Source organism: Bipolaris oryzae (genome assembly GCF_000523455.1).
Source record: "Bipolaris oryzae ATCC 44560 unplaced genomic scaffold scaffold_125, whole genome shotgun sequence".
NCBI classification, from domain to species: Eukaryota; Fungi; Ascomycota; class Dothideomycetes; order Pleosporales; family Pleosporaceae; genus Bipolaris; species Bipolaris oryzae.
In genome coordinates this window covers 15,009-40,895 of record NW_006911401.1, presented here as the reverse complement: position 1 = coordinate 40,895, position 25,887 = coordinate 15,009, and the positions used below count along the sequence as shown (strand labels likewise).

Genomic DNA, 25,887 nt, shown 5'->3' with positions numbered 1-25,887 from the left:
CATCAAACGCTCATTCGCGACAATGAATACAGAAAGCCGATCAAGAGACGGGCGCGGTTCACTCCCAACGCCGTCTCCACCGGCGTCGAAACAACGAAGTCTACCCAATTCGGCAAGGTCTACACCATCACCTCCTCAGCATGAGTTCCGGCGGGTATTTGATTCGAGGGCATCAATTGTTCTCATTGGAATGCATGGAACAGGAAAAGCGACATTGGCCATGATGGCATCTGTAACCTGTCAAAAAAGAGTTATCGACATGGAAAGCGTCTTTCATTCTGCCACCGGCTTTTCAACAACAGCATATCGGAAACAATACGGATCCTCAAATCGCAGCCTTCGCCAGGAAGAGATACTTCGCGATGTACTTCATAATCACAGCAAAGGCGCCATCATTGTTTGTAATGGAAGCTTTCCGTTGGACAACAACACCCAGTCTCTATTACGCGAATTCTCAGCATCGCACCCTGTCATTCACATCACACGGGACACCCGCAGCATACGTGAATACTTGGAAACCGATGAAGCCAAAGTTCAAGAATTAGTCGCTATCAGCACACCCGTGTTCCGACGGTGCTCAAACTATGAATTCTACAACATCTCTGAAACGAATGCTTCACATCTTTCCGTCGCTCCTGCCCAGCAACGCTCTGTGCCAGCTTTCCTAACACTGAAAAGAGCAGAAAGAACTTTCTTCAAGTTTTTGGCTCGCATCTTATCGCCTAGGGGTACGCCAGGCAGCACAAAAAGCGATACTCCAACGTTAGATCCCGGCTACTTCCCCTTATCATACATTGATTTAGAGCTAAGAAACTACACATGTGCTGTGCAAGTACAACTCTCAGACCTCACCTCTGACGATGTCGATATCGAGGAACTAGAATTTGGCTGTGATGCCTTCGAGATCGTAGTGGAACCAAAGCAACTTAGTGCAGACTATGCCGAGGACATTAGCAAAAGCATATCTCGGGTGCGCAGGAGTACCGTCACGCCAATCATCTACCATGTCATGCCTATATCAACAAATCCGAGCTACTCCGTAACAGCATATCTTGCTAGCTTATGGCATGGTCTGCGGATGGCCCCAGAGTTCATAACAGTCGATCTGACCATGGATGAAGAGCTGATACAGGCCGTTGTCGCATCCAGGGGGTCTACAAAGATCATTGGCCACTTACACGCTGCAATGGACTGGTATGATGTATTTTGGCTGGAAAAATATGACACGGCAATGCGGCTGGGGTGCAGTATCGCACGCTTCACGCGCCCGGCCAACTTCATGGACGACAATGCGGCGATCCAGTCGTTCCGAAATACGATCTACGCAAAGTCCCAGAGGATACCAATGATATGTTACAACACTGGCAGGGCAGGACGCCGCTCTGCTTGTTTCAATCAGGTTCTCACACCAGTAATTCCAGAGAAGCTGAGGAATAGCGATAACTTCAAAGAAAGAGCTCAGGAGAACCCGGAAACGTCATGGCTTACTGTAACAGAAGCTACGCACATATTATACGCTTCATTCACCTACGATCCAATGAAATTCTACATCACAGGTGCAGCAACAGCTTACAGTCTAAGTCCAGCAATGCACAACGCCGCGTACCGAGCCTGTGGGATGCCACATCACTTCGAGAGCATAGAAACCAGGAATCTAGGCGAGATCATTCAGAAGTTAATCCTCCAACCGAATTTCGGCGGCACAGCAGTGAGCCAGCCCTTCAAAGTCGACGCCATCGCCCTCACCCACGCAGTCAGCCGCCACGCCCGCGCAATAGGCGCCATCAACACCCTCCTCCCAATCCGCCATCTGAACACAGATGGCACCATCCCCAACGCAGAAAGCTTCGAACTCTTCCAAGAACGCAACCAATCTGGCCCCGTCAAAGCCCTCTTTGGCGACAACACAGACTGGATCGGCATCCGCTCCTGCATCCGTCGCGGCCTCTCCCCCGCAAACGCCGTGCGACCCTCCATCACCTCCGCCCTTGTCATCGGCGCCGGCGGCATGGCCCGCGCCGCAATCTACGCCATGTTGCATCTCGGCATCAAGAATATTGCCATCTTCAACCGTACAATCGCACACGCTGAAACGCTGGTTACGTACTTTACTCAATTGGCAGCGAGTCCCGAGGCAGCAACGCTCTTTCCCTCTTTCGTACAAGATACACAACCTACATTCCGTATCTTATCTTCAAGAGACACAGCGTGGCCCCACGACTTCCGCCCCGCAACCGTCATCGTATCCTGCATCCCCACGCACTCTGTCAATGGCGAGCCATCCCCAGATTTCACGCTGCCGAAGCACTGGATGCAGTCGCCATCGGGAGGTGTGGTAATCGAACTTGCGTATCGCACGCTGAATACGCCGTTGACGAGGCAGGTGCGGGGGGAGGCGGCAGCATCATCATCGTGGATTTGCCTTGATGGTTTGGATCTGTTGCCTGAACAGGGATTTGCGCAGTTTGAGCTTTTTACGGGGAAGAGGGCGCCGAGGCGGATTATGAGGGAGGAGGTGTTGCGGTGTTGGACGGATGAGAGGGGGAGGTCGAATCCGGGGATGGTGAGGACGAGGTTGGAGGCTATGACTGAGCAGGAGCCTTGATGGGGGGATGAAGTGGGTCTATTGATGTGGAGTTCAAGGTGCAGCGGAAAAACGGAGGAAAGAGCGTTTGGTAATGGGGCAAGAGCGTGTTACATATCGGTCATTTGAATGCAGGGCGGGCAAAATTGGCTATGCTCAGAGGTGGAAGTGGTAATTACCATCTATTCCAGGTTGGGTAGTGTTTGGTGCTCTATGTCTAGAATTCCAAGGGAGGCCAAAAGTCGGTTTTGCATGTTTCCATACTCTAATTTACTCCCATTGGGTGCCCTTTAACCGCTGCATGAGATATTCCACCTCGACCTCTTTCGTCAAGGGAATTACCCAATCCTATCGTTACATGTCAGTGCATATATGTAATAAGATTCAGAGTCAAACTTACCTTGTACATGGCAACCACAGCATCGGCATCTACTTTTGAAGAGCCATTAGCGCCCAGGTCAGGGTCGGTACCGTATGTCTTTGCCTTTAACCTCAGTCTCTCGAGCACCTTTTTCTCAACAGCAGCATTCGTGATAGCCTCGTCAATGCCCTTCCGGTCCTCGTCCTTGATGAGCTTTACAAATCGCTCCGTCTCTTGCTGGAACTTTGCCTCGGCAACAAACTTTCCAAAGTGTATCCTCCGCGACAGAGCCTGGATGGTCAAGACATCACAGGTGGCAGAAGACCCGTAATTTTCTTGTGACTCGCCCCGGTCTCCACGCTCGGTCTGAAGACAAGCAGCGGGTAGAATGTGCTTGATGTAGCAGTCCTTAAGCTTTGCATTTACATTGACATCGTTGGGATGCAGAATCTGGGGGTAATTGATGGGCTTGAGAATGGGTTCCTGGAGGACCTCTGGAAAGAAAGGGTACTCGTCGGGAGACTGGTAGCGGCGCACGAGGGACTGGAGACGTTCTTGCTCACGGAGCATCCAGTCAAACAAACTGGTGTTGGGCTCGCCAATGTCGACGCCACCTGGGCGGTAGATGGTCTGATTCAAAGGGAACTGAACGCGCTCGATCAGGTGAAAGGTGATTGTGTCCTCGAGACGGCTAGTCGAGGGTCAGCTGCTGGTGACTCAGGCGCGGTGGGCGGGAGACATGTACATGAGCTGGAAGCGGATGTTGGCAAGGTCGAGCGCCTTGGAGGCATCGGAGAGGTCAATGGCAGCGTCCATGGCGGGGAGACGGCGGGAGCAGCGCGAGTGTATATGTCAGAGAGGGTAGCCATGGTGGCCAGCGTGTTGTACTTACATAGGCCATACAGGTCAGACTAAGACCCGACCATCGGCGCTGAGCTTCGGCGGATGACGCAGCGGGAATGCCGACCAACACCAAGGACAAGGCCTGTCGCCCGTATCCATGCCCTCAGTTGATACTATCGCGCCTCACACGCCCTTGAACTCGCCGCCCGCCGCCCTGCCGGCCCGCCCCTCTGCTTCTATCGGTGGATGATGACATAACCAAGCCCGTTGCACTACTGCGTTTGCTCGTCACCGTCCCGCCCGCCTGCTCGCCCGCCCCCTCCACCCACCAGCGCTCGGATGGCCTCGTCAACCGCCCGCAATGGATCACCAGGCCGCGGACGCTCCACCAGCCCGCGCTCCCCCAGATACTCGCAGCTCTTTGACGATGACCAGCAACACCAACAGAACAGCCAGCACCGCCCCCAGCGCCCCGAAGAAGCAAGCTTCATAGACTCGTTGCCAGATGTAGACAGCCCCACTGCAATTTCTCCCGCCGCACACAGCGCCATGCTAACATGCTCGCTAGACCCGCCATCTGCAGGCCTTTGGTAAAAAAGTCACGGCGACGGCTGGCAGTCTAATTGGCGCAGAGGGCGTCTCCCAGCACTATCACAACGCCCTCGGCGAGCTCCATCGTGAGCTGCGACGGCCCTTGATGCAGCGCTCCGTCTTTTCCTTTGCCCAGACCACACCCCGCGAGCTCGTGCGCTCGCGCATATCCGTCCCCGAGATCCAGCAGCGCGCCCTCGCCTACATCCCAAACGACCTGCTCGCAAATATTCCAGAAGATAATAGCGAGTTTTCGCTGTTCCAGGGCTTCGAGGCCTCGCTGCCAGAGAAGCCCGACAGCATCCTCCCCCGCTCCTCAGGCGCCCGCCACAACGCGCGCGGCCAGCGACTGATAGGCGCCGGCGTCGAAGATGACGACCCCAATGTGCCCCCGTCGATGCGCAAGCTCAAGACGCAGCGGAGCTCAATGGCCCACCGCCTCGAGATGATGGGTGTGCGGAAGCACATGTGCGTGGCCGAGATTCATGAAATCGACAACAAGATTGCCAACCTGAATACGATGCGCAAAATGGTCATTGATCGTCTGGCGGGGCTCGAACTCGAAGAGGGGGAGCTGGAGCAGGGTCTGTTAACTGTGGATAACCAGATCGAGGACCTGCAGGAAGAGTTGGATGATGAAGCGGCCCTAGCGCCCAAGACAGCAGGGTCGCAAACAAGCGATGAGCAGTCAGAAGGCAAGGGCGAGTTCATGTCCGAGTCAATATACCAGAAGATACCCTCGTCGCCTAAGACAAGAGGCAAGGCTAAGCGCCTCTCAAAGCGCATGTCCATGCCCGTCTTGCATGAGCATCTGCAATCAGGATCTAAGATCAAGGAACTGCCCGCACATATGGAATCTATCACAGCTATGGACTTTGACGCGCCGTGGGGTATGATGGTCTCGGCTGCCTTGGATGATACTGTACGCGTATGGGATCTCAGTGCTGGACGATGCATAGGAATGCTTGAGGGTCACCTCTCTTCGGTACGCTGCCTTCAGGTCGAGGACAACATTGTCGCCACTGGTTCGATGGACGCTTCGATACGGCTATGGGATCTGAGCAAAGCCGAGTACGCCCCTATGGACAACCGGATAAACAAGCAGGACGAGGAAAGTGATGATGGTCTCGCATTCGAAAACGCAGAAGACGCGCCCCCCGCGCCTCCGTCGACTAGCATGCAAGACTGCCCCATGTTTTCTCTCGAATCGCACGTTGACGAAGTCACGGCTCTTCATTTCCGTGGTGACACACTGGTTTCTGGTTCTGCCGACAAGACGCTCAGGCAATGGGATCTTGTCAAAGGACGCTGTGTGCAAACGCTGGATGTGCTCTGGGCCGCTGCGCAAGCAACTGCCGCAAATACGACCAACAGTGGATGGAAACAGACTGGCCGCGCTACTGACAGTGCTGCTGATTTTGTTGGAGCTATCCAAGTCTTTGATGCTGCACTTGCCTGTGGTACCGCAGATGGAATGGTTCGCCTGTGGGATCTGCGAAGCGGTCAGGTACACCGGAGTCTAGTTGGTCACACTGGTCCCGTCACTGCTCTGCAATTCGACGATGTTCACCTTGTCACCGGTAGCGCCGATAGGAGCATTCGCGTAAGTTGGAGTCAGCCTTATACACAATCATGTCGCTAACCTGTAATCTAGATTTGGGATCTCCGAACTGGCGCTATCGCCGATGCTTATGCCTACGACCACCCTGTAACTAGCATGATGTTCGACTCGCGTCGTATTGTCAGTGCCGCTGGCGAGGACGTGGTCAAGGTCTACGACAAGACGGACGGAAGACACTGGAACTGCGGGCCCGGTGCCAACGAAGAAGACACGACAACACACTCCATCATTGAGCACGTGAGAATCAAGGATGGCTACCTCGTGGAAGGACGCAGGGACGGCACAGTTGGCATATGGTCGTGCTAGAAGTATGAGAGTGATTGTGGCTCAAGAGATGGATGTATATACGATTGGAGTGTACGCATACATGGCCAGGCATGAACATGGTGATGATGTTGTACGACTAGAAGATGATGTTTGCTCTCGTTTGCTGTATTCTTAACGCCTGGGCGTTTCTATACACGGAACATAGTATGTCTATGTAGAATATTATCTTTGCGATTCTCCTTTCTGAAATAGTTGCGCGACTGTCGTGTGCATATGTGGTGGTGCGTGCAGAATACCTGGTTGACAGCCATACAGGGATGGCCGGCAAGCTCCGAGTTCAGCCATCAACCCATCATTATTGATGGTGACGTAACCCGGCATCCGACAAACATTTCCGCCCTTCCCAGCATCCTTTTTTACTTGTCCCTGCACAACTGTGACATATCCAGAGTGCATTTGCTGTTCCTTCCACATGATATCACTGTGTTAATTTTGCAATTGTGGTCCAATTGCCGACATACCTTTCGGGCGCGTTCAGCTCGCAATCTCCCTAATCACTACTCCCACTCCCGCTTCCGGTTGCATCGCTACCACTCGGATCCTCCGCAATGCTCCCACGGCACGCCACTTCGCTGTCGCGCGGATACAACATTACCTCTAGGGCTCCTCTTCTGTGTAGGAGATTTCCTCGCCCTCCGACTTCCCAATTCCGCACCTCCTTCAGCAATGGCAACCCCGTGTCTGCGTCCAAACGCGCTACCCTGCAGCTATCCCCCTTGAGCAAGCAACACCCCGCCTCTACCGTCACACGAAACCAATCTACGAGGACACACCCAGCAGAAAGGTCACGGTTGGTGCGGTATACATACAGGACAATAGCAACCCTCGGCTCCTTCGTCCTAGTGAGCGGCATTCTTGTCGCCGGCTTCTTCGTTTACGATGCCTACACCTACAATGAGGACCCTATTACCGAAGACCTCCCCGTATCAGAACTTGCCCTGAATCCACCCAGAGGAGGACCAAAGAACCTTCCGATTGCCAATCACTTTGTAGACGATGACGAGAGCCCTGAGAACAAACAACTCAAGCACAAACCCAAGCTAGTCATTTTGGGCACGGGATGGGGAAGCGTTGCACTTCTCAAGCAACTACACGAGGATGATTATCACGTCACAGTGATTTCGCCGTCGAATACTTTCCTTTTCACGCCTATGCTCCCGTCTGCAACTGTGGGTACTCTGGAACTGCGATCGCTTGTTGAGCCCGTCCGAAGGATTGTAAGGAGAGTGCGTGGGCATTTCCTCAAGGCGAAAGCCGAAGATGTCGAGTTTTCAGAGAAGCTTGTTGAGTGTTCAGCTGTAGACGCCCAAGGCAAGGAACAACGGTTCTATGTTCCATACGACAAGCTGGTAATTGGTGTTGGATCCGTGTCCAACTCACACGGTGTCAAGGGCCTAGAATACTGCCATTTCCTCAAGGACATCAGCGATGCCAGGATCATCCGCAACCAGGTAGTCAAGAATCTCGAAAGCGCGTGTCTGCCGACAACTTCAGACGAAGAGAGGCGCCGACTCCTGTCGTTTGTGGTCTGTGGTGGTGGACCTACTGGTGTAGAGTTCGCAGCTGAGCTCTTTGACATGCTGAACGAAGACCTTTGCAAGCTATACCCAAAGCTTCTGCGAAACGAGATTTCTGTTCACGTAATTCAGTCGCGTGGCCACATTCTTAATACCTACGACGAAGCATTATCTCAATATGCTGAGCAGCGCTTCGCGCACGACTCGGTCGACATTCTCACAAACTCACGCGTCAAGGAGGTCCAATCAGACAGGATTCTCTTCTCACAAAAAGACGAAGACGGAAAATTTGTCACCAAGGAAATTCCCATGGGCTTCTGTCTTTGGTCTACTGGCGTGGCTCAAACAGACTTTTGCAAGCGTCTTGCTGCTAAGCTTGATGGTCAGAACAATAGACACGCTCTGGAAACTGATACACATCTTCGTCTCCACGGAGCACCCCTCGGAGACGTCTATGCCATCGGTGACTGCGCAACTGTACAAAACAATGTCTCGGATCATATTGTGAACTTTCTCCGCACCACGGCCTGGGAGAAGGGCAAGGACCCCGAAAGCCTGCATATTTCCTATTCAGACTGGCGTGGCATTGCCAAGCGTGTCAAGCAGCGATTTCCTCAAGCTTCCAACCATCTCCGCCGTCTAGATAAGCTCTTTGAGCAATACGACAAGGACAAGTCGGGCACTCTCGACTTTGGCGAGCTTAGAGAGCTTCTTTTCCAAATCGACTCGAAGCTCACTTCCCTCCCTGCCACCGCTCAACGCGCTAACCAACAGGGCGAGTACCTTGGTCGTAAGTTCAACAAAATTGCCCAGGCTGCACCAGGCATGGCTCTGAACAATGTCGACTATGGTGATTTGGACGATGCAGTTTACAAGGCATTCGAGTACAAGCACCTGGGATCCTTGGCATATATTGGCAACGCCGCAATTTTCGACTACAATGGTTATGGGTTGAGTGGAGGCCTCTTGGCTGTTTACCTGTGGCGAGGAGTATACTTTGCCCAGAGTGTCAGTCTCCGAACAAGGTTTTTGCTTGCCATGGACTGGACGAAGAGAGCACTTTTTGGACGAGGTGAGTAGCATGTTGTTTATTTGTAAGAAGCAACTTGAGCTAACGTGTGCTAGATTTGATGAACTTCTAATCCATGTACGCATTATTCGTCGTCTTTGCGAGTCAAGATCAGCGATAGATAGACGGTATCGGGTCAGCGCATCAATCTTCCTTGTATTAAACTTTTTCAAGAAGCCAACACTGGATGTTGGTTGATAATATTTTGTACAAACATCGGAACTATAATCATTACGGTTCACTTTCCCATCTCCTTTCTTTCCTTCTCCCGATGGTCATATCTCTGCTTTGACTTGGTCAGATCTTTGGGTAAGGTTGCCATCCCGACAGTGCCTCTCACCCTGTGCCGCTATCTGTTTTCCATCTTTCCTTTGTCCTCTGAAGAATCTTGTCTCCCGTTATTCGCCACTATCAGTTCCTCACACAAGCGGTACCTAAGCGTCGTTGGTGCTTTGGTTTCAGAACCTGTCCGTATCCTTTTTCATCCTGTGCCAGAACATGTAGACGTCTGCAGATCGCAGCAAACGTACATGTCCCGACGAAATCACATCCATCAATCATCCCGTGAGGTCAAAAGCATGGAAAAGATGCCTCTCGGGACAATCACCCATGCGCCAATCTAGCAGCACATTACCGGATCCCTGCTGCACGCTCCACTCAGCCTCAATCACCCCCCTCAACTCATCAACAACATCACACATTCTAACCCCACTTTCCCGTTCAACTCTAACACATCTTCTCAACCACTCCATGTCACCCGCTGTCGTCCGTACATTCCTATACTCCTCATCCCACTCCGCTCCATCCAAACACCTTACCTCCACACTCTTCGTCACTGGCTGCGTCAAATACTTCATCCCTTCCTCTTCGTCATTCTTTATCTCAAGCATCCGTTCAAACTCTCCTAGCCCCATTTTCGTTCTAATGGAAATACCCATCTGTCCCCTTGCTACATCTTCTATCCCGCCCGTCAAGTCATACGTATGCGCCACTAGCAAAGGATGCATATACGGCCCCAACGCTTCCTGCAGCTCATCCGTAGCCGCGTTCCGCCAGATCAGGTAGTCCGTCTCGATCTCTGGCTGGATGATCCAATTGATGAGCTCTTTCGGACGAAGATTGAGTGAACGGGCTAGGCTACGTATGGAATCTGGTAAGACAAGCGTAGTTTCCCGGAGGGGAGCAGAGGGGGTATCAGGTAGTGGACGCATTCGAGCGGGTAGGTTTGCAACGAGAATGCGGCGCCACCCGGATGAGACGGCATGGCATATTAGGAGGTCCCGGATGGGCAAGTAAGAGATTACAGAGAGGAGAACTTCGGGGAGGGTGAGGGCGCGGTGCATTTTTGCTGAGATGCTTCTCTAATATCTCAAAGAAAAAACACGCTCAGCCTGACAAAAGCACGATCTATGATTTGTAAGATGGGGAGTGGATTTGTAAGTGAGATACTACTTGTACCTCAACGCTCAATCATCCTTGGCAAAATCCACAAACAAGCTAAGGATGCGGCATTTTATCTCTCTGTCTTGTTTCTCATTTATACTCTCTATCTAGGCACCCAGTTCCTTACGCCCGCATTGGTACGATGCTACACATAGATACCCGCTGATGTCAGACAGGTGACTCCGCATGGGGCGGTAACGCCATTTAGCTTGGCGAGCACGTCAGGATGGGGCCGGGAACGTGATTGGGGAGTTGGAAATTGTTTGGATACGGCTGAAGTGGCGGGGATGGTGATATTGAACACGAGGGCGGGGCTACCTGTTTTGGGTTGGAATGTTTAGTATAGTGAGGTGGATGGGGGGAGTAGTAGTACTTAAGGCCGAGGAAGTACAACCCTTGTTGTGGGGTCAGTAAGCGAGCTGAGAGGAGAGTATCGTACTAGTGTCACGATGCAATGTAAGTTTGGTATTGTTGATTACATACTACGTACAGCCAAGTAATCAGCCTCAGCCCTACATCTCAAGCATGGGAGAATAAGAACTAGCTCGTCGTACAAACCGCATTTCATGTAATCACCAACTTCTTGGCTAGAACTCGGTACTCGAGTCAAGCCACAACCCCAACCTATTCAAAGATCTTACAATTAATCCTACAAAAATCAATCGACCAATCAAACACACTAACATCCCCAGCTACATTTTATACGTCTTCAAAATCCATCACCCCTTCCAAAACCTACGCCGTAACCCCCATCAACCCAACCACACCCCCCACCCCAATCGCCAGCGCCCTCAACGCATTCAACCTCTCAAACTTCCCCAGCAACACCCTCACCTCCTCATCCTCCTTCTCACTACTCTCCCTCCCCGTCTTCTCCTGCGGCGGACTCAAGTCCTTCCACTGACTCACATCCTGCTCCCCCTCGACCGACTGATCCGCACTCCGCGCCTCTACCCCCTTCTCGCTCCTCCACTCCGCCGACTTCTGACTCCTCGATCCGCCCAGCTCCTCATTCATTCTTATCAAGGTGAAATTCGTTGGTATCATGAGCAAACTCGTGATTGGGGCGATGCTAATGCAGAGGATGGAGGCGGCGAGGAAGTAGGCTGGGCGGCCGTGGAGTGCGGCATGGAAGAGGGATTGGGGGGAGGACAAGGGGGTGGAGGGGGGAAGGGAGAGGTAGGTGAGGAGGAGGAAGCTGGAGCTGGAGAGGATGCCGGCGGTGGGGAAGATGTGGGAGCCGCGCGAGAAGAGCCAGCGGACCATGGGGAGGGAGCGTGATGCGGGTTGGGATTTTAGTATGGGGATAGAGAAGAGGGAGAAGGCGGATATGCCGCCTGAGGCGATGAGGGCGGTGGATATGCTGAGGATTTGGAGGGCTTGTTCGGCTGACATTTTCGCAGGTGATAGAATCTTTTTTTTGATGTGATTTTCTGGAAAAGTAGAAAAGGTTGGTATGGTTTTATGAGGGGTTTGAAGAGCTTGGAATTGTTTATGGGATTTTAGTTCTAACTGAGAGTACCTGATATATGAGTAACAGTTGCTGGGTTGGCGACATCCAACGCGCGTTCCACGGGTCCCGATGATGTTGGAGAATGATGTCATGGTGAGCTTAGTGGGACCCTCTGATAACCTGTCGCAGTGCTCACAACCACCAATTGTGGAACGCCCTCGAGTTGATATGCACCGTCAACGTTCGATGCGCATGCTGAATCAACATGTTGGATAGTGGTAATATTCACTGACGTAGAATTTTGTCGCATATCCGATCCATCTACTCAGTTCGCTTGCGCACCCTGGGCAGCGCAAACCAACAAGCCAACATGGCTCCATACATACCGAGACATACCGGATTCAGAACCCAAGTTCCTGACGCTTGCGCAAGGATACCAGTCGTGAAGGGAGCGACGGCGCCACCGGAGCTGCCTGCCCCAGCGATGAAGCCAATGGCAGTCGTCTGGATATTACGAGGCATCAAACGCGAGAAGATGGTTGAAGCACAAGGATAGATCGGGCCAAGGAGGAGACCTAGAAGACACACGGCGACGGCATTACCGATCAAGTTTGGTGTCAGCCAGGCCAAAAGCTGGAGGCCAACCGTGCCTAGTGTAAGGATGACGACAAATTTTCTTTCGCCAATCCTGGGTGCTGCATGCGTTAGGACAAAGCGTCCAATTGTGATGCCGCCCTAGAAATACTGTTAGTACATTATATGTCGCGATGAGATGGCAGAAAAACACACCCAGAATCCAGCCGTCACGTAACCAACTGTACGAGGATCACCGTTTCGATAATTAATCAGGTACGAGATGAACCAGCCCGAGATACTGACTTCGGCGCCCTGGTACGCGAAGATGAAGAGGGCCCCGAAGAACGTGACTTTATTCTTCAAGGCGTGCTTGAGGTTTTTCAGCTTCGATGTTGCTTCCTCTGCGGCTGTCTGTTGGGTAGTGGTGGTTTCTAGAAGATTATCCTCGGTGTCTTCTTTGAAGGACCAGAAAGCCCAGGCGGCGAAGACTATGCAGCAGATTCTTACGCCGACGGCGATGAAGTAGAAGCGGGACCAAAGAATGCCGCCCGAGGCCATGGCTGTTCCGATGATGGGCGCAATAATGCCGCCTACACCGTAACTGCCGTGTGCGAGGCCTAAGATGACGCTTGGAGGATGCGTGTGTGAGCAATAGACATTGTTCAGTGCTAGGTTGATAGCTGCGCCGAATCCCAGCATGAAGAAGCTTTTTCTCGTTAGTTTGTTGCTAGTAGTTCGGGATTGCATACTTACGACAGTACCACAAGCGGGTAGGGAGGTGTGCAGACCAATACGATGTACGCTGAGAGCTGTATGGTCTCTGAGATGACCAGTGTTTTTGCTCTGCCGAACTTCCCCAAGACCGAGTTGGTGAAAAAAGCAGCGATGATGAAACCAGCTGCAGTGCCGACAAAGACTAGAGACATGATTGTGTATGAGATGTGGTAGTGTTTCTCCATGTACGGAATAAGTGCACCGACGACTGGTAACTGTCAGTACTGGATCGCAGAAGGTGTTTTTGAATAAAGATTGGCATATCCGTAGTTGTTCGCCTACTTACCTGCATCGTTCATGCCATTGGAAAAGTAAATCAAGCAGCAGCATAAGATCCTCCATTTGGTCATGGGGTCGGCGTTCCAAGTCCGCTCACGAGCGAATCCATCATCATGAGTCGGTGTTGCAGGTCGGCTGTTCTCGAGCTCAGTAAGTGTCTTTGAAGTCACAGCCCCATTCTGCGATGACTGCTTCGAGGCAGACGGTTGACGGTCGTTGCCATCCTTTTTCACGGAAAAGTTATCAAGCTCAACGTCCGGTAAAACGCCGATATGATGCGGTGCCTTGTCCGAATTCTTCTTATAAGCAGGTTCCGGGTTGGTGATTTGGGAGGCAGGCTGGATATCAAAGAGACTGTGAAATGGCGCCGACATCCTGACGAGTCCTCTGCGTGCTTGGAAAGCCACACGGCGGCCGTTGAAGAGGAAAGCAAAGTACTCAAGACAGCAGCCAATCACAGTAGCGCCGGTCTCGGTCGAAAAGGCTGGAGGCGAGATAAGGGAAACGGGCTGGGGAATTGCAAACGTCCTTATAACTCAGTGGTACCCCAAGGCCAGTGGAGTCACATCATAGTAGTCTGGCGGAGCAACCCAATGTGGGGAATGTCGAAAAATGCTCAAAGGGGAAGTGCACGAACAGCTCCTCAACAACTTAGAAGACGCAGCCACCAAGACATTGCTGATAAATTCCGCGTAGATTAACCAATGCAGAGTACCAGTCTGAATAAGAGCCAGACAGCGGTTAAAACACCTATCAACCACTACGGCGTAATCATTTCGTACTTGCACTGCAGTATGAATGTCCAACCACGTACGTCAACGTCGCGTTGAACGGTCAGCAGAGTCACATGCCGTTTCACCGCTGGTGTAGTCGTTGGAGATCCTTTTCAAATACAGCGACGTATCCGCTGTTTAGACGTTCCAGAATTTTGAAAAAGATAAAAAAGATCTGGACCGAAGCATGCATAAAAGGCAGCGATACCTAAACGGTGATTAAAGTGCGAGATTTAGGGTAATGCAGGCGGGCGCGGCTGGCTTGGGTTTGAGCTGCGGGCGGCAGTGGGTGGGTGGGGGTTAAGGCGGGATCGGCCAAAATTTCCCTTTTTGCGAAATTTGGCGACCCCTCCATTTGGAGAAACGGCGAAGGAAGACAGAGATTCTGACGTATGGTCTTTCCACACATCGCGCTTTTCTGTACACAATCGATATAATTTATTCTGACAGGATGCCGCCACCTAAACGCAAGGTTCTCGCTACGATAGACAGCACCATTACGCCGCCTGACGAGCTCTCTCCCAATCACTTCATCGCGCGCATCACCAAGGCGGAGGGAAAGAATCTATACTCTGCAGAGCTTCCAGATGGGAAGCCTGTTCTCGCAGAGCTCGAGCCCAAGTTCCGGTCGACGGTTTGGATAAAGCGGGGTAGCTACGTAGTGGTGGACACATCTGCGCTGGCGGATAGGGATAACAAGCTGGATGGGGAGATTGTCAACATAGTCAGGGACGAGAAGGCGTGGAGGAAGATGAGCTACTGGTATGAAACATGGGTATCATAGGTTGCTATGTGTACAGGATGCTGACATGGTGTTACAGGCCCAAGGAGTTCGCTAAGAAATCCACATACGTCGAGGACAGCGACGAGGAAGAATCTACCGTTGGCAAGATGCCGCCTACAGATTCGGATGAGGAGTGAGTTTTCTCCTACAGACTACTTCACTCCTTGTGTGGGTGGTCCTCTTCGATGATACCCTTTGTAACGCCCTCGTACTCCTTCCTTGTCCCCCACCATACACCCACGACCGTTACCGCCAAAACTCCTACTACTGTCGCCGAACTTGCCGGAGTGCTCGGATATACATTCCACGCCCACTCTTGCGCACCCCATAGCGCATACACAACAACTGGATTGAACCCTGCTTTCCACAGTAAGAAAGGCGTTGACCATGCAATATACGCATAGAACTGGTAATGCAGGCTTCTTGCGCAGAGGAGGCCGATCGTCATCGCAGTCAGCATACCCGTCATGATGAAGTCTGGCGTGATTTTGCTGGACATTGTGTCCTGGTCCCTAGGTTCAAGGACGGGAAGGCAGAGTTTGAGGAATTCCCGAACGTTGCGCTTGGACGGCTTGATCCAGCGGGTTCGTGCAAACCAGAGCAGAACAACAACATGCAGGCCGAGCAGACTGAGGGCGAAAGGTCGGGATAAGAAAGTAGACTCCGGGACAAAACGCCAGTTTACGGTCCATTTGTAGAGAAAGGCCCGGCTGAGTTCAAAGGCGCGAGCAAAGTAGCTGGGTGCGCGTTTCCTGAAGGGGTAGCCCCATAGAACCTTTTGAATGATTAGTATTGAGATAATTCATGCCTTCATGTATTGGGGCAGGGGAAATTATGCGTACCGAGATCTGTCCAATAATCATAGCCTGGGTCAATGCCTCTCTCCCACCCAACTTCATCACCATCAACATTCCCATTGCCGGCAATGGTAAAAGCAGACTCATCTTGACATTCAGTCCCGTGCTGTACAGCGCACTTCCCAAATGCCACTGGTCGCGCTGATAACAATAAACCGCTAACCAGAAGAACAGCGCAGCAAAGCAATCGTTGAAGCACCGCAGCATGAAAATGCTATGTAGCCGCTTTGATAAGATGAGAAGCGGGAAAATATATGGTGGTACCTATATCACCATCAGCACTGAAATCTAACCTCCAAAACCCCTGGCCAAGGATATCAGTTGATAAAAAATGTTGAAACTCACTCTAGCCTTCCGATAACACTGCATCACAAGCGCAAGCGTCATCAAATACACTACGGCAAAAATATACTGCGCAAGCGCAATATTCCGCCCCTCATCCGTCCACTTGTACAGATGCTTGTAGATCCATACGTGCGCTCCGGGATACACGAGTGGGCCTGTAGACCCGGAGATGAGCTTGTAGTCGCGCTCGCCTTTGAGGTAGATGGCGATTTGCTGCATGTAGGTTGACCAGTCTATTTCTGTGTCTGTTGCATTTTCTATTAGTTTTGTTGATTCTGGGAGAATGAAATGGTTTGATGTTGGTGATATTGGGGTTATTTTTTTTCTCTTGGATTACTTTCTGATTTGACAAGGGCGGATGGGGAATAGGGAATGTCGAGGCCACGTGTGTAAACGGGAGGGATAAGAACGAACACGGTATTTTCTCGATGATCACGCCGCTGAGGGCTGCATCGGCGACGAGGAGGAGAGGCGTTATCCATCGTGTGTGGTCTGGATTCAGCGCCAGATCTTTGGCGCGGGAAAAAAGCGACATTTTGTGTTGTTGTAACTTTTTTTATTCTTTGGGATGGTAAGAGGGGCAGGGGTGAGGGATTGGTGTTATAGGAACGCGTCGCGTGTGTCACGTGGATATGAGGGATCCTTTTGAAGTTTCAAGCGTGCATCTTTCGGCGCGACATGTGTTTCACGTGGAAATATTGTCGTGCGACTTTGTCCGATGGTCCGATGTTGAGGCTTGTGGTGATGGGTATGTGGGGGGATGCAAGTAGGGCTGTTTTGGGGCTCATGGGCAGTTGGACCTGAATGGTCTGGTACGCATCCAGATTAGAGTGCGATTGACTTGCATGCAGACTATCCACCTTTTCCTTCATGCTTCTTTCAACAGCGGCGCAACCATAACAGTATCTAGAGAACAGCACGCGTTTCATTCGAGAACATAGTTTCGTTGACTCGACGGGTTGAATGATTAAAATTAGGTACGCTAATTATATATTATAGTTGTCAACCACATCTCCACCATGAATCACCTTATGCACGTCGTCTTGCATCAGTTACTCCTTCCAATGGCATCCTACGATGATCCAGCTTAGTTGCTAGGGAGCCTAAGCATCGTGATGTAGCGGTCCTGGAAAGTCTCGCAGACTTGGTCATTGGCGCCTGCGCCACCCGCACGGCAGATGACAGGGAGAGCAACGGTGCCCGTGATCGGGTTGCTGTAATAGAGGAGTAATTATTAGTATACTTCAAAATCTACAAAACTGCATTTCCAGGTGAGGGTTTAGTTGAGATTGAACTTACTCTGTGCCGTACTTGAAAATCAAGCCGTTGTATTCATTAACGAATGCAAATTCGAAGCCGGTGCCGCATGAATAGTAGACGCTATCCTGAATGCGGTCGGCCCTGGCAGTACAATCTTGTTCGAAAGAAGATCCAGGATTGGTGGACGAAATATGGAAAGAAATCATGTTGTAGTCGGTAGCTTCAGGCTTGCGACCGACAAATCGGCTGATCCTCCAGGTGTAGTCACCCACTGTGTTGGAGGCACAGCTCTCCTGGCGAGGGCGGAGGGATGCAGCGCTGGCAAGGCCGCTGGTAGCAAAGAGCAGGGAAGTAATGGTAGTGAACTGCATTTTGATAGCTGGGAGAGTGAATAGCCGGGAGAGCGGTTATCGAAGAGTTATTGATGGATTGTTGAAAGATGTTGTTGCTTGATGAGTGAGTAGAATCGAAGGCTATCATCACCAGTTTATATACCCAGTTCTTCTCATGGTCTCAGAGCTATTATGCACACAGGAATGGAGCCAGTTGGATCACGGCAATGGTACAACCAACTTACATTGACGCTGTGCAGGTAAGTCAGGAAAGGTTCATGTCCACCATTACGTCTGCGTTCCCGGAAAGAAGGGTGGGAAAAACAACATCTACAGTGCATAATTCCCAAGAAAAGCGATCCCTGCCTAAAGCGATCTGGAGAAAGACATCAAAGCTGAGAGAGTAAAAGAAATATGCTTCCTCGCTCATCCGGCAAAAGAAAAGCGTACCGGTTCTTGTCACGTGATTTTCCAATAGTAGCTTTCTAAAAGTTGGGCCATGACTAACGCCTGCATTCAACCTCGAACAGTGGTTAAAAGTAATTGAAAATGACGTTCGGGCAACACCTGCCGTGATTACCACCTGTGGAGGACTTTGAGTTATTCAAGGCTTTTTTGGAAATACTGCTGGGATGCCTTCTTTGACATCCAGTAGTTGTCTGCGTCGTATTTAGCAAAGATTATTATTCATCTTGCTCTTGTGCAGCTACATCATATCGGATCATGCATAGCTGTCCGTCGTGTAAATGGGTTCTTGCGCAATTTTCCCGCCATGCATGTACTCCGATGCTGGGCCCACGAATATACATGCATGCATACTTTAGCTGTACGCTCAAGCAATCAATAGGCCTGACAAGTAGAGTGGTCTAAAATCGAGGTTGCAGACAGCGGGGTAATGCGTTACAACGTCGATCTTTCACCTTCTATGGGCAATGGGTTGTTTCCGTTAACTATTGATTCCAGTCGCTCATCTGAGTGAAAACTTTAACCACTTTTCACATATTTACTGCAGCTTCTGTTGAATAACCAGCATGAACGAAACTGGTTTTACAGGCTGGGGATGAACAAATCTAATGTATTGGGGTATAGCTAGTTCAAAGAAGAAAGATTTAACGTAAGAACTCTCTTAAGAGGAAAGAGAGGATATGGTGAAAATGCAGAACCGCTGGAATAGAGCAAAGCGAAATAGCCAGTAACCTTCTACCAGTTCCAAGTACGACTCGCTGCTGAAAACACAGGTGGCTTCCAAATCAAACGATCAGGGTCAATGCTTCTCTTGCCCTTCAATTTTTCTTTTGCCTTCTGTCGCTCTCGTTGAGCAATAACTGCATCTGTGAGTACGATGACGTGTTGGTTCTTGCTGTACCGCAGCATATTTAGGTTCTGCAACGTGTGCAGTACGTCGTTTGTAGTCATCGCCGTCGCAGCCCCCAAGTCTTCAATGTTGGCTTCGGAGCGGCCGGGCTCCATGAGGATGTCGACCAGGATCTCTTGCCAGTATGCACGGTATCCGAGAAGACCCAAATCAGACAAGGGCTTTTCTGGCGATCCCAGCTTGCCTTCGCGCTTGGAAAGGAGGTAAGAGAAGTCAATCAGCAGCTTACCAAATCCCTTTCTTTGATATTGGGGCAACGTTAGAATACAGGCTACGTTGTAGCCTTCGGCAGACTCTTTCTCTTTGGAGAAATAGCCAACAAAGTGGCAACCATGCTCATCGCGTGTGCACATGCAATAGAATAGGAAAGGGTCAACGTCATAGTAGAGCGTCTTGTGGTCCAGGAAGAGCTTTGAGAGCAAACACAGGTTACGACACCACGTTCGTTGTCGCCGCCCGTCGATCTCAAAGAAGGACACATAGTCGTCGCGGTAGATTTCGTTGCCAGGCGGATGGAGAAGGTGGCACTTTGTGCGATGGCGCTCAAACTGCGTTACTTCACCAAAGTACGACAGGCAGAACTCGCAGATGTAGACGACATCTGAGTCTACAAAGTCGATGGGGTACGGTGAAAAATACCAGGGCTCGACCTCGTATTTGCCCATCTGAATCTTCTCCAAATTTCGCACACGTGAGATCTCGGTTTGGTTCTGTGTCATGGACCCAGATGTTCGCAGTTTTTCGATCTCGTCTTCTCGCGAAAAGTCTTGAGGAGGCATAGCTTTGGCAGCTGCAGCAGCGTCTTGCACATCAACGAGGTCCATCTCCTCATCTTCAGCCTTGGGAGTACCATCTGTGACTTCACTAGTGACCAAGACTTCCTGATTTTCCTTGCCGCTTGCCTTGGATGGCCTTGGTGCTTTGCCTGGCAAGTTGCTCGATGTTGACTCTGGTGTGCCTGAGATTTCGCGATCAAGCTTGCTACGTGAACGCTTCAAGTTCTTTTGGTCAGATTTTGAGGGCGCCTTTTCGTTCTTAGAAGCAGTGCCCTTCTTCTTGTCTGCTTTCTCAGGGGCAGGCCATTCAACTTCTCGAGATAGGTCAATGCGCTCGGCCTCGATCCACTCATCGAGACGTTTGTTGAACTCTTCATAATGCACATAGAACTTTGGTCGGCCCTGTCGTGTTTGTATTGACAGTACCTCAGCTTTGCGTTTCTCGCCATCCTGTGAGGTGTTAGTTGGTGATCATTTCACCGACATCGTGTTGGCGATCCAGGATTCGCGTCGCGCAAGGCGTCGCTGCGCGCTATTCACGTACCTTTTCGACCCACGCCTTTACGCCTACTCTGCACGCAACACATCAGTATTCATCTCCAAAGTTTGCGCATGGTTTGATACGTACCTCAGCTGTGCAAGGGTGGCAAATCCTGTTTCCACCGGCGCGGGAGTACCTGACGGCTCATGAGAATTTTCTCGGGGCGCCATGGTGATGCGCTATCTATTGCTCGATTATTGGAGATTGCAGTCTGTGTTGGGGGGATTGATGTCGCGGTGAAGTTGGCGATGCTGTAGGTCTTTGTCGCAGTGTTGCCGCCTGGTCGTCGGCGCTTGGGCTTCGGCTTCGGCCGACATCTGGAAGGTGCTAGCGTCGGTCTGAACTTTTGCTGCGCAGAAAGTTATCCGGCCAAGATTCTCGACATCCACAGCCAAGTTACTATACGCACATCGCGATGCCTTGCAGGTGACTCCAGAATGGCTCCAATCGATTTGAGTAGCCTCTCCAGTAACTGGAAGATCCTGCAACAGCGACTCAAGCCTTCTACATCAGCAGCGTCCAAGGACAAGAAGCCGGACAGCGAGACGCAGGCTTCGCTCAAGCGCAAGAGATCTCAGCACACCAATGGGAAGCAAGAACATGGCTCCGTGAAGCCTTTGAATGGTTCAGAGAAAAACACTCCACGAAAATCTCTGCCCTCGAGAAAGCGACAGAAGATGGAGGAGCCTGCCTCTGTCGGTGCCTCAGTCAAGCGACATGAGACGAAATCACTTTCCAAGAGCACATCGATGCCCTCGCTCAAGAAGACGCCTCTTCTCAGCGACGCCAAGGATGCTGAAGCCGCAACCTCGATCCTCGAACCCCATCCCGATTTCCCCGATGTCGAGAACGAAGGCGTGTCAGAGGTAGCGCTGCCCGGCAAATACGTGGCATTGGATTGTGAAATGGTTGGAGTAGGACCAGAACCCAATCGCGACTCGGCGCTTGCGCGAGTTTCTCTGGTCAACTATCACGGTCACCAGATCTACGATTCCTACGTACAGGTACCGCGGCACATTGAGATCACAGACTACCGAACTGCCGTCTCTGGAATTGAGCCCAGGCACATGCGAAAAGACGTCGCTCGGCCCTTTGACGAAGTACGGAACGACCTTAAGATACTGCTTCAAGGGCGCATACTAGTTGGACACGCCGTGAAAAACGATCTCGACGTGCTCATCTTGAAGCACGACAAGCGTCTCATTCGCGATACGTCAAAGTTTTCGAAGTTTAGGGAGTTGGCATCAATACCGGGGCGTACACCAGGACTGAAGCTGCTAGCAGAGAAGTTGCTGGGTGTGGAGATACAAGTTGGTGCGCATAGTTCCGTTGAGGATGCTAGAGCGACCATGGCGCTGTTCAGGCTGGAAAAGGACAGTTTTGAGCAGGAGATACGGCAAAAGTATGGAAATGTCCGTCTCGGTGCCCCGGCAGGCGAGGGCGACGCCGGTGATGATGATGAGGTCAAGAAGAAGAGCAAAAACAAGAAGAAGAAAAAGAAGAAGAAGCACTAGTTGCTTCTGCTGAGATGTTTGCATCTCAGGCCTTGTGTTTGATCTTACGCATCTATCTGGAGTTTTGCATGGTACGGATACCCTAAAAAGTCAACATATGTTGTGGTTATTTGCATCTTCTATCGTCTATATTAAAATACTGCTCTTTCCTATCGACATGGCTCCAAAAATTGGGCAATGAGTTTAGCAAACAAGTCCGTTCTCGTTGTTGAAAAAGAGCATTTGAGATGGAGTCTTGATATGATGATGCGTATGTTACAAGTGTCGTACGAGGTTGTTGCACTTTCGGAGCGGGGTATCATGCACTTTCTTGTCTGTGATATTGTGCATTTTTGACCAATGTACATCTACCAATTCCCACGGGCTCCATCTGCTTACATATTCGTTTTACATAGATTTCAACAGGCTTCTGAAAAGGGCAATTTTCTGCAGCTTCAAAACGGTACACGTACGAGGCTTGACGCTCCCGCCCGGCACTTGACGGAGATAAGAATCCTAGACCCATTCCCCCCTCGCACCGGCCTTAACGCCATATAATCATGATCGTCCCCGGCAGCTCTTGGTAGTCTGGATTTTGTTTGCATCGGACTTTGAGCCGGATATAGACGCTAAGTAACATATTTGGTCTTTCTGCGTCATGTGGGTTCAAAGACGCTGTTGTTATATAAGGAGGAGCTGCTGTCCGCAACGATAGATTTAGCAACCATCCAGTCCAACACAAATCCCTTTTCCGATCACCACAAAACCTTACAGCATCAATCTCATTACATATCAATCATTGAAGATGCCTTCTCCATTTGGTGATGTGCCAAAGGCTGCGTCCCTTCTTGAGTTCCACCGCGTCATGTCGCCTACAGCCGGTGTTCGTGTCTCCCCGCTTTGCCTGGGAGCTATGAACTTTGGTGATGCGTGGCAAGACATGATGGGCAAGTGCGACAAGAAGACTACGTTTGAGATTCTGGACTACTTCTACCAACAAGGGGGTAACTTTATTGACACGTAAGTTGACCTTTCATCTGGCCGGCATCATCCGAGACGATGTGATTGGACTAGACAGCTCAGCACTTTGAATGCTGAATTATGGAGCTGATATTGATCCAGTGCAAACAACTACCAGGCTGAAGAGTCTGAGACATGGATTGGCGAGTGGATGAAGGAGCGTAAAGTACGAGATGAGATCGTCTTGGCTACAAAATTCACTACTTGCTTTCCTGACCCACGCAATGCGCCACGAATGAAGGTCAATTATGGAGGAAACAGGTACGTGCTGGTGGAGGGAGCGACACGGAAATATATGCTGACTTGATTTAAAGTACCAAATCTCTTCATGTATCACTAGAAGCATCATTGAAGAAGCTCCAGACTGATTACATTGACTTGTTGTACGTGCACTGGTGGGATTTCACCACGAGCATCCCAGAGCTCATGCAGTCCCTCAACACTGCGGTGAACAGTGGAAAGGTGTTGTACCTTGGAGTCAGTGACACACCTGCATGGATTGTCAGCAAGGCGAATGAATGTCAGTGACGGTCATCAATCCCAACCACGTGTTTCAACTTTACTAACTTGGCTACAGATGCCCGGAACCATGGATTGCGCGGATTCAGTGTTTACCAGGGCCGCTGGTCCGCTGCTGAACGAGACTTTGAGCGCGACATTATTCCCATGGCCCGCGAAGAGGGAATGGCACTGTGCCCATGGGGTGCCCTGGGTGGTGGCCACTTTACCACTGAAGAAAAGCGCAAAAACAACGAGCAAGGCCGCAACTTTGGCCCCGCTTCCGAAAAGCACATCGCCATCTCCAAGAAGCTCGAGGCAGTCGCGACACAAAAGAACACTCAGATCACCAGTATTGCGCTTGCTTACGTCCGACATAAGTACCCTTATGTCTACCCAATTGTCGGCGGTCGCAAGATTGACCACCTCAAGGGAAACATTGAGGCGCTGGCCATCGAGCTGACTGAAGAGGAGATTGACGATATTGATTCGGCTGTTCCATTCGACATTGGGTTTCCTATGAACTTCTTGTTCGAATTTGGAGGCGGCAAGTATAAGCACACCATGACCAGTTCGGATGTTGCTCTCGCAAAGTTTGCGAGTATATTGGACAGCGTGCCTGTTCAAAAGGGACCCAAGCCGCACCAGCTACAGGGATATGGAGGTAACTAAGTGGTGGCAAGCAGTCATATAACCGAGCCAGTCATAGAAGCTGCTGATATAACCGGAAAATAAATTTTACATGCCTTCCACAACTTGTCAATGTGAGCATTGCAAACATACGCACTATCTACCCAACCAACCAATGAGAATTTTCAAAACCGCTCCACTCACTACCCACTACATACATTCCTAATCTGCCCGTGACCCAGGACCTCCTCGCATTATCCCACATCTCACCATAGAAAAATAATGGCCCTCAAATACATTCCATTAACGGACTTCCGGCTTCCAAACTACCCAGACGCACCTTTGATTGTCGATGGCGCACCCCTCAGCATTATCGACACAGAATCTCTAGTATCAGAAACTACTATGAGCAACAAAAACATCACCATCCCCCCAGCAATAGGCATAGCAACCCTCCTCTATAACTGGCACCCCAACGCCCTCGCCGCGTTTCTCGATCTCGACGCCTGGTTCTCATTCACATGGACCGTCTCCATCGAACCAGACACGCCATCAGGCTGCAAGATAGAAATTGGGCGTATCGGCAACCAAATCACATTCGGCCAGCTCGATGCAAGTGGCGAGAACTGGGCGATAATGTTAACCTACAACATCGTCTTGGACGATGCCACTGAGAACTCCGGAACCCCCGCCTCAGGCTCAGAACCCCAAGAAGAAGAAAAAGAAGGAACCTCCAACGACACCGCTGAAGAAAAGGCCAACGAAGATGCAAAGGAAGATGAACCAAAAAAAGGAACCTGGATCCCCAACCCAAAAGAATCCATGCTCGGCCCCCGCGACATCACCTCGGCACTCCTAATCCCGCGCCTCGCCTCGGCCTTGCTCCTCGGCCTCGTCTCCTCGCGCCGCTGGGAAACCGGCCGCAAAATAAAACACAACCTATGCATCGAATACGCCCCCATGGATATCTGGGGCGACGGCATTCCCATGTCCCCCCACTGGTTGTACGCGCCGCTCGACCTCACCCAGTGCACTTTCTGCGCCGCAGCAGCCAAGGACAAGGCGTTGTTGCAGCGCTGCGGGAAATGCGGGACCGCGACGTATTGTTCGGATGCTTGTCAGAGGGGTGATTGGAAGGTGCACAAGGGGGTTTGCACAATGGGCTTGGAAGATAGGGGCCAGGCGATTCGGTTGGTGGAGAAGGGGGGGTTGATTTGTTGGGATGAGGAGAGGATGTTTGCGAAGGAGGGCGAGGGGAGTCGGAATCCGTATTTTGGGGGGGTGGTGGGGAAGAGGTCTAAGTCTGTTTTTTCTTTTGAGGGAAAGTGAGAAATAGATGGGGGAAGGGGGAAGGTTGGGAGGAAGATTGGGGAGGGGGTAAGAGGTAATGGGTGTTTTTTTTGTACATGTGAATGAGGTGTGTATTTTGTATGTTTCTCATATCATAGTTTTTTTTTCTCGATTCATTGAGGGAATGGATCCTATGCAAATGCCGCTTTTTTTTTCTGAGTGAAGATCCAGTTTTTGAAGGTGGTAAAGGGGAAAAGTAATGAATAAGAGATATACATCCACAATGCGTTCCCTTGGACCCGCAACGCCACATTTCACACATGCTACTCATTGATAAAAAAAAACATCCTACAAAATCTCCTAATATTCATGTTCGTCCACCCAATTATTGTTATCATTTAGTATAGCATATCCGGTAACATACGGCATTCGTAAAAACCATCTCCCCTGAGATTTTCATAACAGTCATCTAAAC

General features: G+C 50.9%; 13 protein-coding genes across 13 annotated transcripts; 6 read left to right on the top strand and 7 right to left on the bottom strand.

Moving 5' to 3' along the window:
• Positions 1-22: 22 nt before the first annotated feature.
• Positions 23-2,605, top strand: COCMIDRAFT_102069 (uncharacterized protein; the record flags this gene model as incomplete). Its single annotated transcript, XM_007692321.1, has 1 exon — positions 23-2,605. The coding sequence occupies one exon, from the start codon at positions 23-25 to the stop codon at positions 2,603-2,605; it is 2,583 nt and encodes an 860-aa protein (XP_007690511.1).
• Positions 2,606-2,854: 249 nt separating this feature from the next.
• On the bottom strand, positions 2,855-3,761 carry COCMIDRAFT_102130 (uncharacterized protein; the record flags this gene model as incomplete). The annotated part of the gene is made up of 3 exons (XM_007692320.1): positions 2,855-2,932; positions 2,985-3,636; positions 3,691-3,761. The coding sequence occupies 3 exons, from the start codon at positions 3,759-3,761 to the stop codon at positions 2,855-2,857; spliced, it is 801 nt and encodes a 266-aa protein (XP_007690510.1).
• A 143-nt stretch (positions 3,762-3,904) lies between these two features.
• Positions 3,905-6,306, top strand: COCMIDRAFT_7521 (uncharacterized protein; the record flags this gene model as incomplete). Its single annotated transcript, XM_007692298.1, has 4 exons — positions 3,905-3,939; positions 4,181-4,295; positions 4,357-5,982; positions 6,034-6,306. 4 exons carry the CDS (start codon positions 3,905-3,907, stop codon positions 6,304-6,306), a joined length of 2,049 nt encoding a protein of 682 aa, XP_007690488.1.
• A 569-nt stretch (positions 6,307-6,875) lies between these two features.
• On the top strand, positions 6,876-8,986 carry COCMIDRAFT_7520 (uncharacterized protein; the record flags this gene model as incomplete). Its single annotated transcript, XM_007692297.1, has 2 exons — positions 6,876-8,916; positions 8,970-8,986. The coding sequence occupies 2 exons, from the start codon at positions 6,876-6,878 to the stop codon at positions 8,984-8,986; spliced, it is 2,058 nt and encodes a 685-aa protein (XP_007690487.1).
• A 484-nt stretch (positions 8,987-9,470) lies between these two features.
• Positions 9,471-10,256, bottom strand: COCMIDRAFT_28483 (uncharacterized protein; the record flags this gene model as incomplete). Its single annotated transcript, XM_007692303.1, has 1 exon — positions 9,471-10,256. One exon carries the CDS (start codon positions 10,254-10,256, stop codon positions 9,471-9,473), a length of 786 nt encoding a protein of 261 aa, XP_007690493.1.
• Positions 10,257-11,091: 835 nt separating this feature from the next.
• Positions 11,092-11,751, bottom strand: COCMIDRAFT_102114 (uncharacterized protein; the record flags this gene model as incomplete). The annotated part of the gene is made up of 1 exon (XM_007692319.1): positions 11,092-11,751. The coding sequence occupies one exon, from the start codon at positions 11,749-11,751 to the stop codon at positions 11,092-11,094; it is 660 nt and encodes a 219-aa protein (XP_007690509.1).
• Positions 11,752-12,130: 379 nt separating this feature from the next.
• Positions 12,131-13,812, bottom strand: COCMIDRAFT_39019 (uncharacterized protein; the record flags this gene model as incomplete). Its single annotated transcript, XM_007692312.1, has 4 exons — positions 12,131-12,544; positions 12,599-13,091; positions 13,139-13,367; positions 13,446-13,812. The coding sequence occupies 4 exons, from the start codon at positions 13,810-13,812 to the stop codon at positions 12,131-12,133; spliced, it is 1,503 nt and encodes a 500-aa protein (XP_007690502.1).
• Positions 13,813-14,662: 850 nt separating this feature from the next.
• COCMIDRAFT_39018 (uncharacterized protein) lies at positions 14,663-15,132 on the top strand (the record flags this gene model as incomplete). The annotated part of the gene is made up of 2 exons (XM_007692311.1): positions 14,663-14,973; positions 15,033-15,132. 2 exons carry the CDS (start codon positions 14,663-14,665, stop codon positions 15,130-15,132), a joined length of 411 nt encoding a protein of 136 aa, XP_007690501.1.
• Positions 15,133-15,152: 20 nt separating this feature from the next.
• Positions 15,153-16,732, bottom strand: COCMIDRAFT_102056 (glycosyltransferase family 58 protein; the record flags this gene model as incomplete). The annotated part of the gene is made up of 4 exons (XM_007692318.1): positions 15,153-15,770; positions 15,838-16,116; positions 16,198-16,442; positions 16,612-16,732. The coding sequence occupies 4 exons, from the start codon at positions 16,730-16,732 to the stop codon at positions 15,153-15,155; spliced, it is 1,263 nt and encodes a 420-aa protein (XP_007690508.1).
• A 552-nt stretch (positions 16,733-17,284) lies between these two features.
• Positions 17,285-17,828, bottom strand: COCMIDRAFT_39016 (uncharacterized protein; the record flags this gene model as incomplete). The annotated part of the gene is made up of 2 exons (XM_007692310.1): positions 17,285-17,411; positions 17,497-17,828. 2 exons carry the CDS (start codon positions 17,826-17,828, stop codon positions 17,285-17,287), a joined length of 459 nt encoding a protein of 152 aa, XP_007690500.1.
• Positions 17,829-18,989: 1,161 nt separating this feature from the next.
• COCMIDRAFT_7514 (uncharacterized protein) lies at positions 18,990-20,651 on the bottom strand (the record flags this gene model as incomplete). The annotated part of the gene is made up of 3 exons (XM_007692296.1): positions 18,990-20,390; positions 20,485-20,512; positions 20,569-20,651. 3 exons carry the CDS (start codon positions 20,649-20,651, stop codon positions 18,990-18,992), a joined length of 1,512 nt encoding a protein of 503 aa, XP_007690486.1.
• Positions 20,652-22,779: 2,128 nt separating this feature from the next.
• COCMIDRAFT_7512 (uncharacterized protein) lies at positions 22,780-24,164 on the top strand (the record flags this gene model as incomplete). The annotated part of the gene is made up of 4 exons (XM_007692295.1): positions 22,780-22,994; positions 23,097-23,255; positions 23,309-23,514; positions 23,572-24,164. The coding sequence occupies 4 exons, from the start codon at positions 22,780-22,782 to the stop codon at positions 24,162-24,164; spliced, it is 1,173 nt and encodes a 390-aa protein (XP_007690485.1).
• A 240-nt stretch (positions 24,165-24,404) lies between these two features.
• COCMIDRAFT_39012 (uncharacterized protein) lies at positions 24,405-25,679 on the top strand (the record flags this gene model as incomplete). The annotated part of the gene is made up of 3 exons (XM_007692309.1): positions 24,405-24,776; positions 24,897-25,427; positions 25,662-25,679. The coding sequence occupies 3 exons, from the start codon at positions 24,405-24,407 to the stop codon at positions 25,677-25,679; spliced, it is 921 nt and encodes a 306-aa protein (XP_007690499.1).
• Between the last annotated feature and the right edge of the window lie 208 nt (positions 25,680-25,887).